This window comes from Dermochelys coriacea, chromosome 3, assembly GCF_009764565.3.
Source record: "Dermochelys coriacea isolate rDerCor1 chromosome 3, rDerCor1.pri.v4, whole genome shotgun sequence".
Classification (NCBI taxonomy): Eukaryota; Metazoa; Chordata; order Testudines; family Dermochelyidae; genus Dermochelys; species Dermochelys coriacea.
Genome location: NC_050070.1, coordinates 119,075,324 through 119,089,025, shown reverse-complemented (window position 1 = coordinate 119,089,025; position 13,702 = coordinate 119,075,324). Strand labels below are relative to the sequence as shown.

At 39.4% G+C, this 13,702-nt stretch overlaps 1 protein-coding gene across 1 annotated transcript in view; it reads right to left on the bottom strand.

The window, feature by feature from the left end:
- The window catches only part of TIAM2 (TIAM Rac1 associated GEF 2), a 228,203-nt gene that overhangs the window by 118,603 nt on the left and 95,898 nt on the right, over nucleotides 1-13,702 (bottom strand). The window contains 3 exon segments of the mRNA XM_038394827.2: nucleotides 1,084-1,195; nucleotides 4,651-4,810; nucleotides 8,758-8,850. Of these exon segments, the coding sequence (XP_038250755.1) occupies nucleotides 1,084-1,098 (15 nt within the window). The 5' untranslated portion in view covers nucleotides 1,099-1,195; nucleotides 4,651-4,810; nucleotides 8,758-8,850.

The window sequence follows — 13,702 nt, the reverse complement described above, 5'->3', positions numbered from 1 at the left end:
GAAAAAAGTTTCATTAGTATCAGTGGCCAGAAGATGAACTAAGATGAATAGAGCACTTTTACACTCTAAACAGGAAACAGACTTTTTTTTATTGTATGAAACACCTTTTTTCAAAATAGAGTCAATAACCATTTTCAGTATTTAATAATTATTTCTTTTCAGTGGGTGGGGAGGTGGTCAGGGAAAGCTCATTCTTTGTGTTGTTGTTACCCTGCTATAAAGCTACCAAATGCTGGCGTCTAACCCCATCGAAATCATTTCAACACCTCCCTCCTCCCGCACCCCCTGGCAACATCATCTTCTTCTAACTTGTAAACCCTTTAACTCCCCAAGAACAATTGCATAATGAAAGGGAAACAACAGGATAATAACTACTTAGATGTACAGTGAACTGTACTTTCAGAAAACCCTTCTGCCAGGAGACATGCAAACTGCAGTTCCAGCTTGACTAGCTTCTGTGAAATAAATGTTCCTTCAATAAATTGTTCAGTAAACCCCTACCTCATGATTAAAAAGAGCCAATGGGGGGGGGGGGGAAGTGACGGACACTTGGGTTTTTTGAATAGTTTTATCCCCCATTTCAATACAAAGCTGCACCATGTTTGTTCAGCACACAGAAGTTTGGAAGTTCATTCAACAAACGTACTTGAGCAATCTTGCTGACTTAAACGTCGCATTACAGGAGAAGTTCAATTGCTGGTGTAAGAAGGTTGTACAATCTGGCCCCATATAAGTGCACTTGAAATAAAAGGCCCAAGTCGGCCCACCCTTACTTTTTGTTTCAAACTCCAGTGGCTGCAATATACATAAAAGGCAAAGAATGTTTTGAAAGATAAAAACAAATCATCCTAAACTGTGTTTTCAAACGTTGACATCGGTAACTGGTGCTTTTTTTCATAGAACTTTCAGACTGGACTTGTGTAGCCTCCTTCACAGGCTTCCGAGAATAACCCATTGTGAAAATGATCCACTCTTTTTTTTTTTTACATTACATTTATTTTTAAAACCCTCCCCTACCCAGCCTATTTATTTTTCATTAAGTATTTTGGTATACAGTTTAGTATGAAATAAAAATAGAAATACCTTTAGAATCACCATTAAATGTGGGTGCAATTAGCAATCAGTGTGCTTTGCATTGTCCTGATAGCTAGCCACCACACTTTCCCAAAAACGGATGGCATTCCATGCAAACCTTCTGGAAAATACAACGAGAAAAAAAATATCTCAGTCAAATATATTTACATATACTTTACCTCTGCTATCAGATAAATCAACATAAAAATAAACAGAGCACAAAAGAGAGAGAAGAGAATTGGTTAAGAGTCTTTATATTTCAGCTACATATTCCTACACACTATGTTTGTTAACAGGTGTGGAAATTATTGTAATAGAACCCTAATATTGGGATGTTTTCTAATTCTTTCTTACTCCACTTTCAGTGATGAACTGGCACAAACTTCCATTACTCTGCATTTTAACTTTGGTAACATGCATTAAAATTCATCAGGCAGTGCAAGTATCCATTACAATTTGGACCACTTGTACCGAACTGTTCAGAGCAATTTTTTTGTGCTTGTTTACTCCTGTCATGGCTGAATTCCAGCCACAACCCCAGAGGTGAAAGGCTACCCTGCAACAATCCAGCAAACTTTTCTTACAGTTTATTCTGATTTTAAGTTAATCGCAGCAAACCAACAAAAAGGCCAGCACCAGGCTCTGCACACACCAAAAGGTAACAAGACAAAAGTCACTATTGAGAAGCTGAGTATACGTCAGCTGTTCACATAGCACACAAAGGCTGTAATTCAAAACAGGACAGGATCTGAATTTCACAGAACTCAACAGCAGGTTATTGACTGAAAACGCTCAGTAGAAGACATCACTGTAGAGAGTTTTTTTGGGGAAAATTATTAGAACAGCATTTTAATGGATATACTGTTTACCCAAAATTCATCCCCTCCCCCCAAATAAACTTGGCGGACAGTTTACAATTATCCACGAAGAATCCAAAGAACTATGACATTTTCACTGGAAAAATTATCCCATCTGCACAAAAACAACAAAAAAAAAATACACTGAAAGATTTAGCTTCTTTTTTTAAAAAAAAAAAAAGAAAATGTGGATGATTTTATGTCTCTAACATATTAAGAGCCACACAGGTGACTAAAGGAATTCATCAGCAAGCTTTGTATTTAGCTAACTTTTAGGTTACCTACATTACAAGTCACAAACTAGCACTAAAAAACAGTATTGACAGAGAGCCCTAGACAAAGGTCAGCAAACAAATGTCTTAGAGGTATATTATATTTTTTTGACCTTGCTCTGCAGTGTTTACACACCTCTGTACACAAAGCCATGAGTACTTTCACCAAGCCATTTGTTAGTGGACAACATTTGTTGTCCACTTCCTGGACACTACGGTGCTAATAAGCGATGGTCACATAAACACCACCCTATATCGGAAACCTACTGACCGCTATTCCTACCTACATGCCTCTAGCTTTCATCCAGATCAGACCACTCGATCCATTGTCTACAGCCAAGCGCTACGATATAACCGCATTTGCTCCAACCCCTCAGACAGAGACAAACACCTACAAGATCTCTATCATGCATTCCTACAACTACAATACCCACCTGCTGAAGTGAAGAAACAGATTGACAGAGCCAGAAGAGTACCCAGAAGTCACCTACTACAGGACAGGCCCAACAAAGAAAACAACAGAACGCCACTAGCCATCACCTTCAGCCCCCAACTAAAACATCTCCAACGCATCATCAAGGATCTACAACCTATCCTGAAGGACAACCCATCACTCTCACAGATCTTGGGAGACAGGCCAGTCCTTGCTTACAGACAGCCCCCCAACCTGAAGCAAATACTCACCAGCAACCACACACCACACAACAGAACCACTAACCCAGGAACCTATCCTTGCAACAAAGCCCGTTGCCAACTCTGTCCACATATCTATCAGGGGATACCATCATAGGGCCTAAACTTATCAGCCACACTATCAGAGGCCGTTCACGTGCGCATCTACCAATGTGATAGATGCCATCATGTGCCAGCAATGCCCTCTGCCATGTACATTGGCCAAACTGGACAATCTCTACGTAAAAGAACGAATGGACACAAATCAGACGTCAAGAATTATAACATTCAAAAAACCAGTTGGAGAACACTTCAATCTCTCTGGTCACTCGATCACAGACCTAAGAGTGGCTATCCTTCAACAAAAAAGCTTCAAAAACAGACTCGAACGAGAGACTGCTGAATGGAATTAATTTGCAAACTGGATACAATTAACTTAGGCTTGAATAGAGACTGGGAATGGATGAGTCATTACACAAAGTAAAAACTATTTCCCCATGGTATTTCTGCCCCCCCCCCCCCCCCCCCACTGTTCCTCTGATATTCTTGTTACACTGCTGGAATTAGCCTACCTGCTTGTCACCATGAAAGGTTTTCCCTCCTTTCCCCCCCCTGCTGTTGGTGATGGCTTATCTTAAGTGATCACTCTCCTACAGGTGTGTATGATAAACCCATGTTTCATGTTCTCTGTGAGTGTGTGTATATAAATCTCTCCTCTGTTTTTTCCCACCAAATGCATCCGATGAAGTGAGCTGTAGCTCACGAAAGCTTATGCTCTAATAAATTTGTTAGTCTCTAAGGTGCCACAAGTATCCTTCTTTTTGCGAATAGCAGACTAACACGGCTGCTACTCGAAACCTGCCATTTGTTAGAGGACTTCCCAAAATGTACGGACTTGAACATCTTATGATAAAAATCTACTTATGTGATATTTTTGATAAGGAATTTAGATGTTTATGCATCCCCTTATCGTGTAATAGGTAACTGTCTATGCCTAGAAAAGCATTAGTTATATAAAGTAGCTCTAATAATAGCAGCTTTAATACACAGCAGTTGATTTAACAACAGCAGGTGGAAAAACCCTACATTCAAGATGAGAAGAAACCAAGTTAAATAGAAAAAAAAATGCATAAATTCTATCAAGTTCCCAGTTACTCAGTCAATGTAAATCTTTAGCAAACCTGCTTTTACCATTCCAATAGGAGCAGATCACAAACTAGGGAGTTTGTATGCAGAACCTACATATCAGAGCATAAACTACACTGGCAAGGAAGCTTTGAGAGGCTTATTTCTATTCATAAGGGGACATTGAACCCAATTTGTCTAAAGAAACAGGCAAAGCAACCATCTGTTCTCCATAATGATTGTGCACTGGGTGGATAATCCTTTTAACAGAGAGGGTAGTGAGCAAGCTGCTATTAAGAATCTCAAGATAGACCTCAGTTTTTCAAGGCTCAAGTCACTGGTACAACTTCCAGTGTGCGTCTCTGATGCCATGTACATATTATATAATGGGTGAAGGAATAAATTTATCTAAGGTACAATGACTGTAAAATAGGGCCTCAGTCAGTGTAGGAGCCAGTCAAACGTACAAGAAAACAGTCAATAAATTCCATAGAAATAGCGACAAGGGATTTTTCTCAGCACTCTGGGACTTCAGAACGCCGGGACATTCTAAACATTCAAACCAGTGACACAACAAATGATGACATCTGCAAGACAACAGAGCAATCACCACTCTCAAAATTAGCCGCAGCCATTGCTACTTTTCTTACATTTGTATAGAGATTTTCCTTCGACAACCTACAATATGCGTGAGTTGGGGGAATCAGATTGGTGCCAAATTCCAGATGACACTGGTGCATGGGAAAGGCTCCAGGACAAGTTCCAGTTTCTTTGATTCAGAGATGAAACGTATTTTAAATCCCTTTAATTCTGGAAGATACAGAAATTGAAACATAAAGGACTGACCTCACCTACATCTAAAGAATAAAAATATATATTTCACATCATCTTTGTATTTCAGATTAAGAGATGAATTCTCCCACCAGTTTGGAGAGATGGCTGTTTGGATACCTCTCATGAGTAAAACCAGCTCCTATTAAATGTTTTCTGTCATTGTAGTCAGTGTATTTATAAAGTGGCTCACCTCATTCAAGGATGATAAAAAAAAGTTTATTTACTTTCAATTGTACTAGACATTCCATGAAAAAGAGTTTTTAGCCTTTACCCTAGGTGCTCCATGATACATTTAAAAAAAAATACAAGTATACCAACAGACTACTCCAGGAAACCCCCTCTCCCCCACCTACCACCACCACATCCAATAATTAACTTAAATAAGAATCCAGCAGCTAAAACACATTTCCCCATGTTTATGATCTTCCATATAAAGTCCTCCCCGTCTCTCTGGGCTCAAGAACAAAAATGTGCATTGTAGCATGCCCTGAAAGATCGACCAATTAGGTCTATTTCAGACCAGGGTGGGAGTGCGATCCTGAATTGAGGATCCCTCCTGGACGATGGCCAGCCAGCTACACCCCTTCTCTTAATCTAATGGGGCTCCACCTTAAACACCTTCACTGACTGCGATTATGGCAGGATAGTGATTAGACAGCCTTATCCAATGATAGAAAATGTCCTTGGGAATAAAGGGTATAAGCAGCACATTGCAGCTTTAAAGGAACTTTCCACACCAAATTATTAATCTCTGAGAACAGAGGTTTATAAAGAGGTATTTAGATGAACTCATTAGCATCCCATACTGTATGTAAAAGCACAGACAAACTTCGTGTTTTCAAAATGTATTGGGTGAAAGCAAATATTTACTTTAAAAACAACAATAAAAAATAATGTTTTGGTATTAGATTTGCTTATAAGAAACAATAATTCAAGGGAACAGGAAGTTTTCAGACCTACAGAATAAGTTGCTTATTCTGTGGCAGCAGTTTACAGCCAAGGATCACAAAGGTTCCTGTTGTGGTTTCACTTATTGTAAGAGCCACACTACTTGGATGATTTCAGCACTGCCATCTCTCTTCTTCCAGTACAATGATATTACCTAGGTTAAGACTTCCCTAAAATTAAAATGCAGGATGCTTCTCTATTCTAAATTGTGCAGAACTATAACTTCAGATTGACAGAAGGTGCACAGGAAGACATAAAGGAAGCACCCTTCAACCAAAGGCAGAATTATTTGGTATCCATGGTGAAATCTAAAGGGAAAAGAGACTATGGTAGGATCGTCATGTGGCAATTTTGTAGATTTCTTTGGTAATGGTTGACCTCTTCAACTATGAAGTTGTTAGAGACCGACTAACGTACATTCTAAGCAATGGTGAAAAAGGCATCTTCATGCACACATGAATCAGTCTACTACTATCTGTCTATTTTTATGCAATATTTAAAATATTTTCATTCCTCTTGTTGGGCACTCAGTGTGAAATTCACTCCTGTGTGTGGCCAATACAAGATCTATGCACCATTTAAGTTCCACTTAAGTCCTCTTTTAAGATCTTATGTGGGGACGTGTGTGCTTCACAGGCCTGATGTTGGTCCTTTGGACATGCGTAAATCTCACACTAAAAGAATACAGCGTCACTTGAAGGATATTGAAGCAGGCAGCAGGGAGGGATCTGGGTTCAGATAGAATTCCATTGATATGAAACCATTGGAAAACAGATTTTTAGACTAATGCAGCCTCCTTTCTAACCTAGGCAGATCAACATAAACAGTGTTGCCAATAATCATAGGAACCAATAGTTTGAAAGGATGAAGCATCTTGGAGAAATATCCAGGCTCCAAAAAAAGGACTTACACTTATGTTATATTGCCATTGCTCACCTGCCATGAAAAAGTAAGCACATCATTGAGGGAGAAATGGTCGTTAACCTATCTTTACCCCCCACCTCAGTCCATGACCCTTTAGTTCCAAGTCTGAGTTCAGCAGATCAAGAGCAAGAGCTTTGTTTAAGACCGACTGTAAAACACTACTGTATGTAAATAGATCATCTGTGAGGGGAAATTCAACAAGAAACACATAGGCAATAACTGCATACACTCCATAGTGTAACTGGGCTGTTAGTTGGTAGAATGGTAGTAATAGCATTCTAGGAAAAATAAAATTCAACCCATACAGAACAGATTTTCTGGCATGGGATACATCAGAGGACCTCAGAAGAGAAAATTGGGCAGAAGACCAAAGGAAGATGGGAAACGTCAGACCAAGGCTAGCAAAGCCACCTAGGAAACGAACAAGAAAAAGGCCTTGTCTTTTCATTCCTTACTGTTGACCTTGAGATGAGAGAAGACATCAGATGACTGTTCTAATGAATCAACAAGGCACCCACTGTAGAGGCCTTCATTTAGACAGTGGGCTGCAAAATCTTGGTATCCTAGGTTCTCTCTAGTCGCAAATGCCAGTATTTACAAGCTAGTCCTCCACTGCTAGAAGATATCACAGAAACACGATGGGCAGGAGTCCACTCTTCTGAATACCATGGCTATTCGAAAATAAACCCTGTCTGAAGTACTAGTGCTGAAAGTAAGAAGCAGGAAGATGAAAAAAAAATATATATAGAAGAAAGTACACCGAGAGCCTAGGAATCTCACTGTTCTACTCCATGCAAATATTGACCTCAAGCTCCATCATGGTTCCAACATTTGTACAAAAGATAGGAGATTAATCAAAAGGAGCCCACACTGACAGATGAATGTGGATTTCTTTAGAAAAGTGCAGTAAAGGGTACACTCTCTGACCCTTTTTTATGGAAGGACCTACAGTATTTGGCATTGACCCTCTGGTGGGAGACACTATGGCAAATGCTATACATCTTTTCTCTACTGTTTTTCCACTTGTTTGGGGATTTTTATTTTGTTTAAGTATATGTTAATTTTTTATCAAAAATAATCTAATCCTTTGAGAGGAGTGGAGTATAAAATAACGAGTCCCCAGAACTCACCAAATGCAGCCTTCTATCTTAGGAAACATGTACTCCACGAGCTAAGGGGGTATATTCCGAGCTCACATACGCATACTCCTGCTAACTCAACGAGAGCTCGCATGAGTATATTTAGTGGTGTAGCTGCAGTTGCACAGGCAGAAGCAGTGGCAGCACAGCTCCCCGAGTCCAAACCTTCCTGAACCCCACATGTACATATCTGGCACAATACACCATGCTGCTCCCCATGCTATCACAGCTACACTACTATTTATACTCTCGCTTACCCTCACTGAGCTAGCGCAAGGATGTCTATGCTAGGGGAAACCTCTAGCTCATACTATATACATAGCCTTAGAAGGACTTTCAGCTGTAGAATGTGACTGTAATATTCACCTTCAGGAAGGGGGGGGGGGGGAGACATGGTGGTGCCAATGTCTTCGCAAACACGGCTGGTCCATCTGCATGTCAAATAAGGGCACCACAAGAAACTCTCATCTCAATTAGTGGTGCTGTGATTATGCAGAATCTAAAAGTATTTCAGAGTAATAATAAGAAATTCCTCTCCCATATGAAATTGCCAGTTTGTTATTTTCTTTTGCTGCACTTATGTGGTCTGGAATGCTATGGCTTTGACTTGGACTAACTAACTAACTCTCTCCCATCTTTCCCTAGCTCAAGACAATTAATTTAAGAAAAAAAAAGATTCTTCTTTCAATAATTCCCAATACTCTTCCTTGTCAAGTTAAAACATTTTTATACCCTCCTTTCTGTAATGGTCAAATCATCATCAACTTTAGATGGTTTACTGAGTCTGAGCCTGTATTTTTCCACTTAGCTGCTATACAGCTTATGTTTGTGGGGAGGGGGAGGGCTTAGTGTATTTGCTTTGTTAGTTCCACAAAAATACAGGGTTAGAAGCATCTTGTTTATAAATTATACCTTTATTCACTCTGGTTTGCAGTTTAATGTGACAGTCACGTAGAAAGCCAAAAAGTACGCTAGACTTCACCTTTTTCAAGGTTGTACATGGATCTATATAGGAAATAAGCAGGAGTGTGTGTTAGTGTTACACTGTAGCTGAATTAAATACTGAGTTTCTTATTGGCAGCAATTTACAGTATTTTTTAAAACTATGCATTTTGGTCACGTGCTTTCACAAATGAGAAGCAGATTTTGATTCCTGCAACTCCAATCATATTCCTATGAAAAAAATACACCATAATAAATTGTACCATGGTATTCTTGGCAGAATATTTTGCATTTATGTACTACTGTATTCAAATAATGAACTAAAGCAGTGGGGGAAGGGGGGGGGAAGCATTATTTAGCCTTAAAAATCCCATTTGAAGCCAGAATCCAACTCAAACTCATTTGACTCTCTTTAGAGCAGAGTCTCATTAGGTTAAACAGAAAAAACTGTTCGGTAGATCACGGATGAAAATAAAAACAAAATACGACAACAGTTTTCTTCATAAAACAGTAATCAGTACTCAATTATTAAACAGCTAGATAAGTCTTTTAAACAGTTAATCATTGTTCACACGCTTCTAATTTTATATATAAATAAAAAACAACACTCTTTTTTGGTTTTACATACAAAGTCAGTACAAAAAGTCTACATCACTCTTCACATGTCATGTCAGAACTGCAGATCCTGTAACGAGGCCATGATTTTTCCTTTTACATAAATCATTTTCTGAGCCCAAGACCTGTGCAATTTAATTAAGTTATGTTTTACAGTCTTCAAGTTAGAGCAGCATGGAAGACTGATTCAAGCTTGAAGATCCTTATCCTATTACAGGAGGGCAGATATAATCTAAATCTCTGGAGACATAATTTTCTTCTGCAGGAAAAACAAAGTCCATCATTTGTAAACGTTATTGAATTGATGCACAATGGCTAGTGTGCACATCCATTCAAGTAATAACCATTAAGCTTGAAAAGAAAAAAAAAAATGAGAGCCAGTTCAAATTTTGGCTAACGTAGTTGTAGTAGTTAAAGAGCTGATATGTCCTCTCTCAGAGGGACTACTTCCTGCCCATGCAGAGATGAACTTAATGATCCGATAGGTCTCTTGCATCTCTAGCTACTATGTCCTAAGTGTATAGACCAAAATATAATGTAGATTAATGTAACGCCTTCAAGGAATTTCAAACTATTTAGGAAACTAATGAGTTAGATCCTAGGAGTGCACGGACTCTGTACCTGCAGGAACTGCAGGCAAATTGAGCAAAAGTTTCTAAAACCTGATTTCTCAAACTGTCCTTCCTTTTTTTCAGCTTACAACTTGTGGGCACAGATGTGTGCAGAAACTGATGTTATGTAGCCATACATCCTGAATGGATGGTCTTGTGGTTAAGGTACTGGACTGGGACTCAGAGCAGAGTTCAGTTTCCGGCTCTGACACAGACTTTCTGTGTGATGTTGGGCAAGTCATTTAGTCAATCTATGTCTCCCTTCCTTCACGGACATAAGAACAATAGGTGAGGTTTTCCAAAGCGCCTCAGTGACTTAGGAGAACAAATGCCACTGACTTTAATGGGGACTAATGCTCTTAAGTCACCTAGGTGTTTTTGAAAATCCCATCCAATAATATTTCCTTTCTCTCATCCTTTGTCTATTTAGATTGTAAGTGTTTTGGGGCAGGGGCTGTCTCTTAATATGTGCACAAACACAGTTGGGCCCCAATTTCAGTTGGGGCCTCTAGGTACTACTGTAAATACAAAATAGGGAAGAAGCAGAAGGTATCTAGCTACTTTGGATGCAGCCACAGTCAGCTAGTTAGTCATCTAAATTCTCTCAACTGTGCCCACATGAAATTTTGGGTGCCGAAAAAGACACTTGATTGAGAGCAAGACCCCATTGCTCAGCAATAATTCTCCTGCAAACTTGTATGTCTTATTAGGTCTTCCTTATTCTGTTAAAAAACTTCCACTTCCAATTGGACAATTACTAGAGATGGTTAGGACTGCCATTGAGTAACTCATCTATGGAACAGTAATCACCTTATTTGATTTAAACTCACACCCTTCTCTAAAAGCAAGAGCGTTATCCACTGATACAGAGTTTTCATGAGTAACCTGAGCTAACACAGCTCACCTTTGGGTAGCTTGTTTATTTCAACTTCTTGTACATATGTCCTGTATATCAGAATTAAAATTGGACCTTACTGCACTAGTCTGTTTTTTAAAAAATGATGACATTTAGGTGGTTATGTGTAAATTTCAAAAATTAACCACTCAGATGGAAATGTCATACTTCCTTCAGCAAATAATGTAAACAGATACTCTTAAGTAGCAGAGCTCTGTTTGCAATCGGGTCTAAATATTTTTTTTTCTTTCCAGTTGAATGTAGCAGAGAGATCCAAAAGACAATGGAGGCCAAATCTCTGTGCCACTCCTGCCACTTTACCCTGCTTTATCAGCATAAAGAATGGAAGTTTTCCCTCCAATATTAAATGTATTTAACACTAAGAAAGGAAACTTTTGGTCCATTATGATTTGTATTTATTATAAATTACTAAAATTATGGGACAGGCTAGGCAGAATCCAAGAAAAGAAAAAAAAAAGGAGAGAGATAGTCTATGCATTAATCATCATGGATTGGGGCAGTCACTGTAGTGTATTACTGACAATATAAAGCATACCATACATATGAAGCTTTTCTTAACCCTTCCCCCCCTGCCCCCCCACACACACCCCAGGCAAAAAAAAAAACACACAAAAAAACCCAAAAAAACCACCACCACCTTTAGGGCTGAGCTGCAAGGTGATTTTGGCAGTGTCTAATTCACCAATTACAACAATTAAGTTCAACCGATCGCAGATACAAAGAGTTCTGTGGAGGAAAACAATTCACGTATACTATGTAGTGTAGATGTTAGCTAAAGAAACCACTATAGTTGGAAGACATCAGAGAAGTAGAGACACAAAAATTGTTCATTCTGCCCAGTACCTTCAAGTTCAAAGGTTTCTTATCTCACTTTATTTTTTTCTTTTAAATATTGTTCTTGTGCCTGACAGATAGTTCTCTCCCACCCTCTTCCCAATTTCTACCACCCACCAGCCTTACCTTCAGCAAAGCTCCTGCTTCAGCCTCTTCTCCCTAATGTTTCACAAAACTATGCAGCATACACTCACACACACACACAGATACTCCCTTTCTTTCTGCCGCAGAATGCCAGGAAACTGTGTCTAACACTTCAAAATGTTCAGCCGTTATGAGCTAAAAACAGATTCTGGGCTACGCTGGATGTATTTTTGTCTGTAAGCTACACACCCTCCTCATGTTCAATTTTTTCCATTGGTGGAACAGTATGATGCAGACTTAACCAGAAAGTGGTTTTCCATGGGCCGCTTGAAATGATTAGCTTGGACAGCCTTCCATAATGCCTCAAAGCCACCAGGGAATACTCTATGACTAGGCTGTTGTTTGACCCTGCATTCCAGAATTACCACGAAAGTTCCATAGGAAAGCTACTAGAAAGTTTGCTGAATAAAGGTTTGCTTTCTTGAAGGTAGCCTCACTGTCTTTTTTTAAACTCATTAACAGCAAGTACACACACCTAACATCCTTGTGTATGATGCCTTGGTAAACAAAACAACTTCCAAACCCACCACTGGAATGTTATAATCATGAAAACCCTCTCTTAAAAATAATTCTATGATTTTAAACAATGTCATGCATATCAGGCAAACCCTATGTTCTCTTTGGTTTTGTTTTTAAAACTGTACCAAGCTGCAATAGCCTACAGGTTGAACTATTTGTTTCTAATAATGGTCATATAATACAAAGCAGACATATTTTACATAAAATGACAATACTTTTAAATTTCAATGCCTAAGCCTAGGCTACTAAATCTATATTTAGGCACACAGATAATAGCCTGATTTCCAGAGGTGCTGAGCAACCACATCTATTGACTGCAGTGAGAGCTAAGGATGCTCAGAACATCCGAGATCCAAACCACTTATTTAGATGCCTAAAAACAGATATAGATACCTACCTCTAAGCACCAGCATTTGCATATTTTGGCCAAAGTGCATTGTGGAAGATATGTTAAATCAGTAACAATGCCAACGAACAGCCTAGAATAAATTTCATCCAGTTAAACTCCTTATGTATCAAGACTCTTTAAAATGACAACCAACAATCATAGCTACCAAACTTATCTATCCTGCATGCTTATGCAAAGAATATCGGTTTCACAAAATCAACTTCCCTATTCAGAAGTTTACTTTAGGAAAATATTTCTCCATGTTGAACAACAGGATGCATGATTTGAAGGACAATTGCATTCTTAAGTGGAAACATTCAGCAGAAAAGACAGTTACCTTTTCCATAACTGGTGTTCTTCAAGATGTGTTGCTCATTTCTATTCCATAATAGGTATGCGTGCTTGCCTGGTGCTGGAAGTTTCCCCTTAGCAGTACCCATGGGGAGGAGGGGGTGCCCCCCATTGGCCCTTGGAGTGGCGCCTGCCTGGCACAGTATAAGGGGAGCTGTACTCTCCCCCCACCCTCAGTTCCTTCTTGCTTGATAACTCCGACAGAGGGGAAGGAGGGCAGGATGTGGAATAGACATGAGCAATACATCTCGAAGAACACCATTTATGGAAAAGGTAACTGTCTTTTCTTCTTCGAATGATTGCTCATGTGTATTCCACATCAGGTAATTCAAAGCTATATCTGTTGCAGGTGGGTAGGAGTTGACAAGTTTCCAGGATGGAGGACAGCCCTGGTGAACCTGGCATCATCCCTGGTTTGAGAGAGGATTGCATAGTGCGAGGTGAATGCGTGAACCGAAGACCACGTGGCAGCCCTACAAGTATCCTGGATGGGGACGTGGGCCACAAAGGCAGCCGACAAGGCCTGCACCAGAGTCA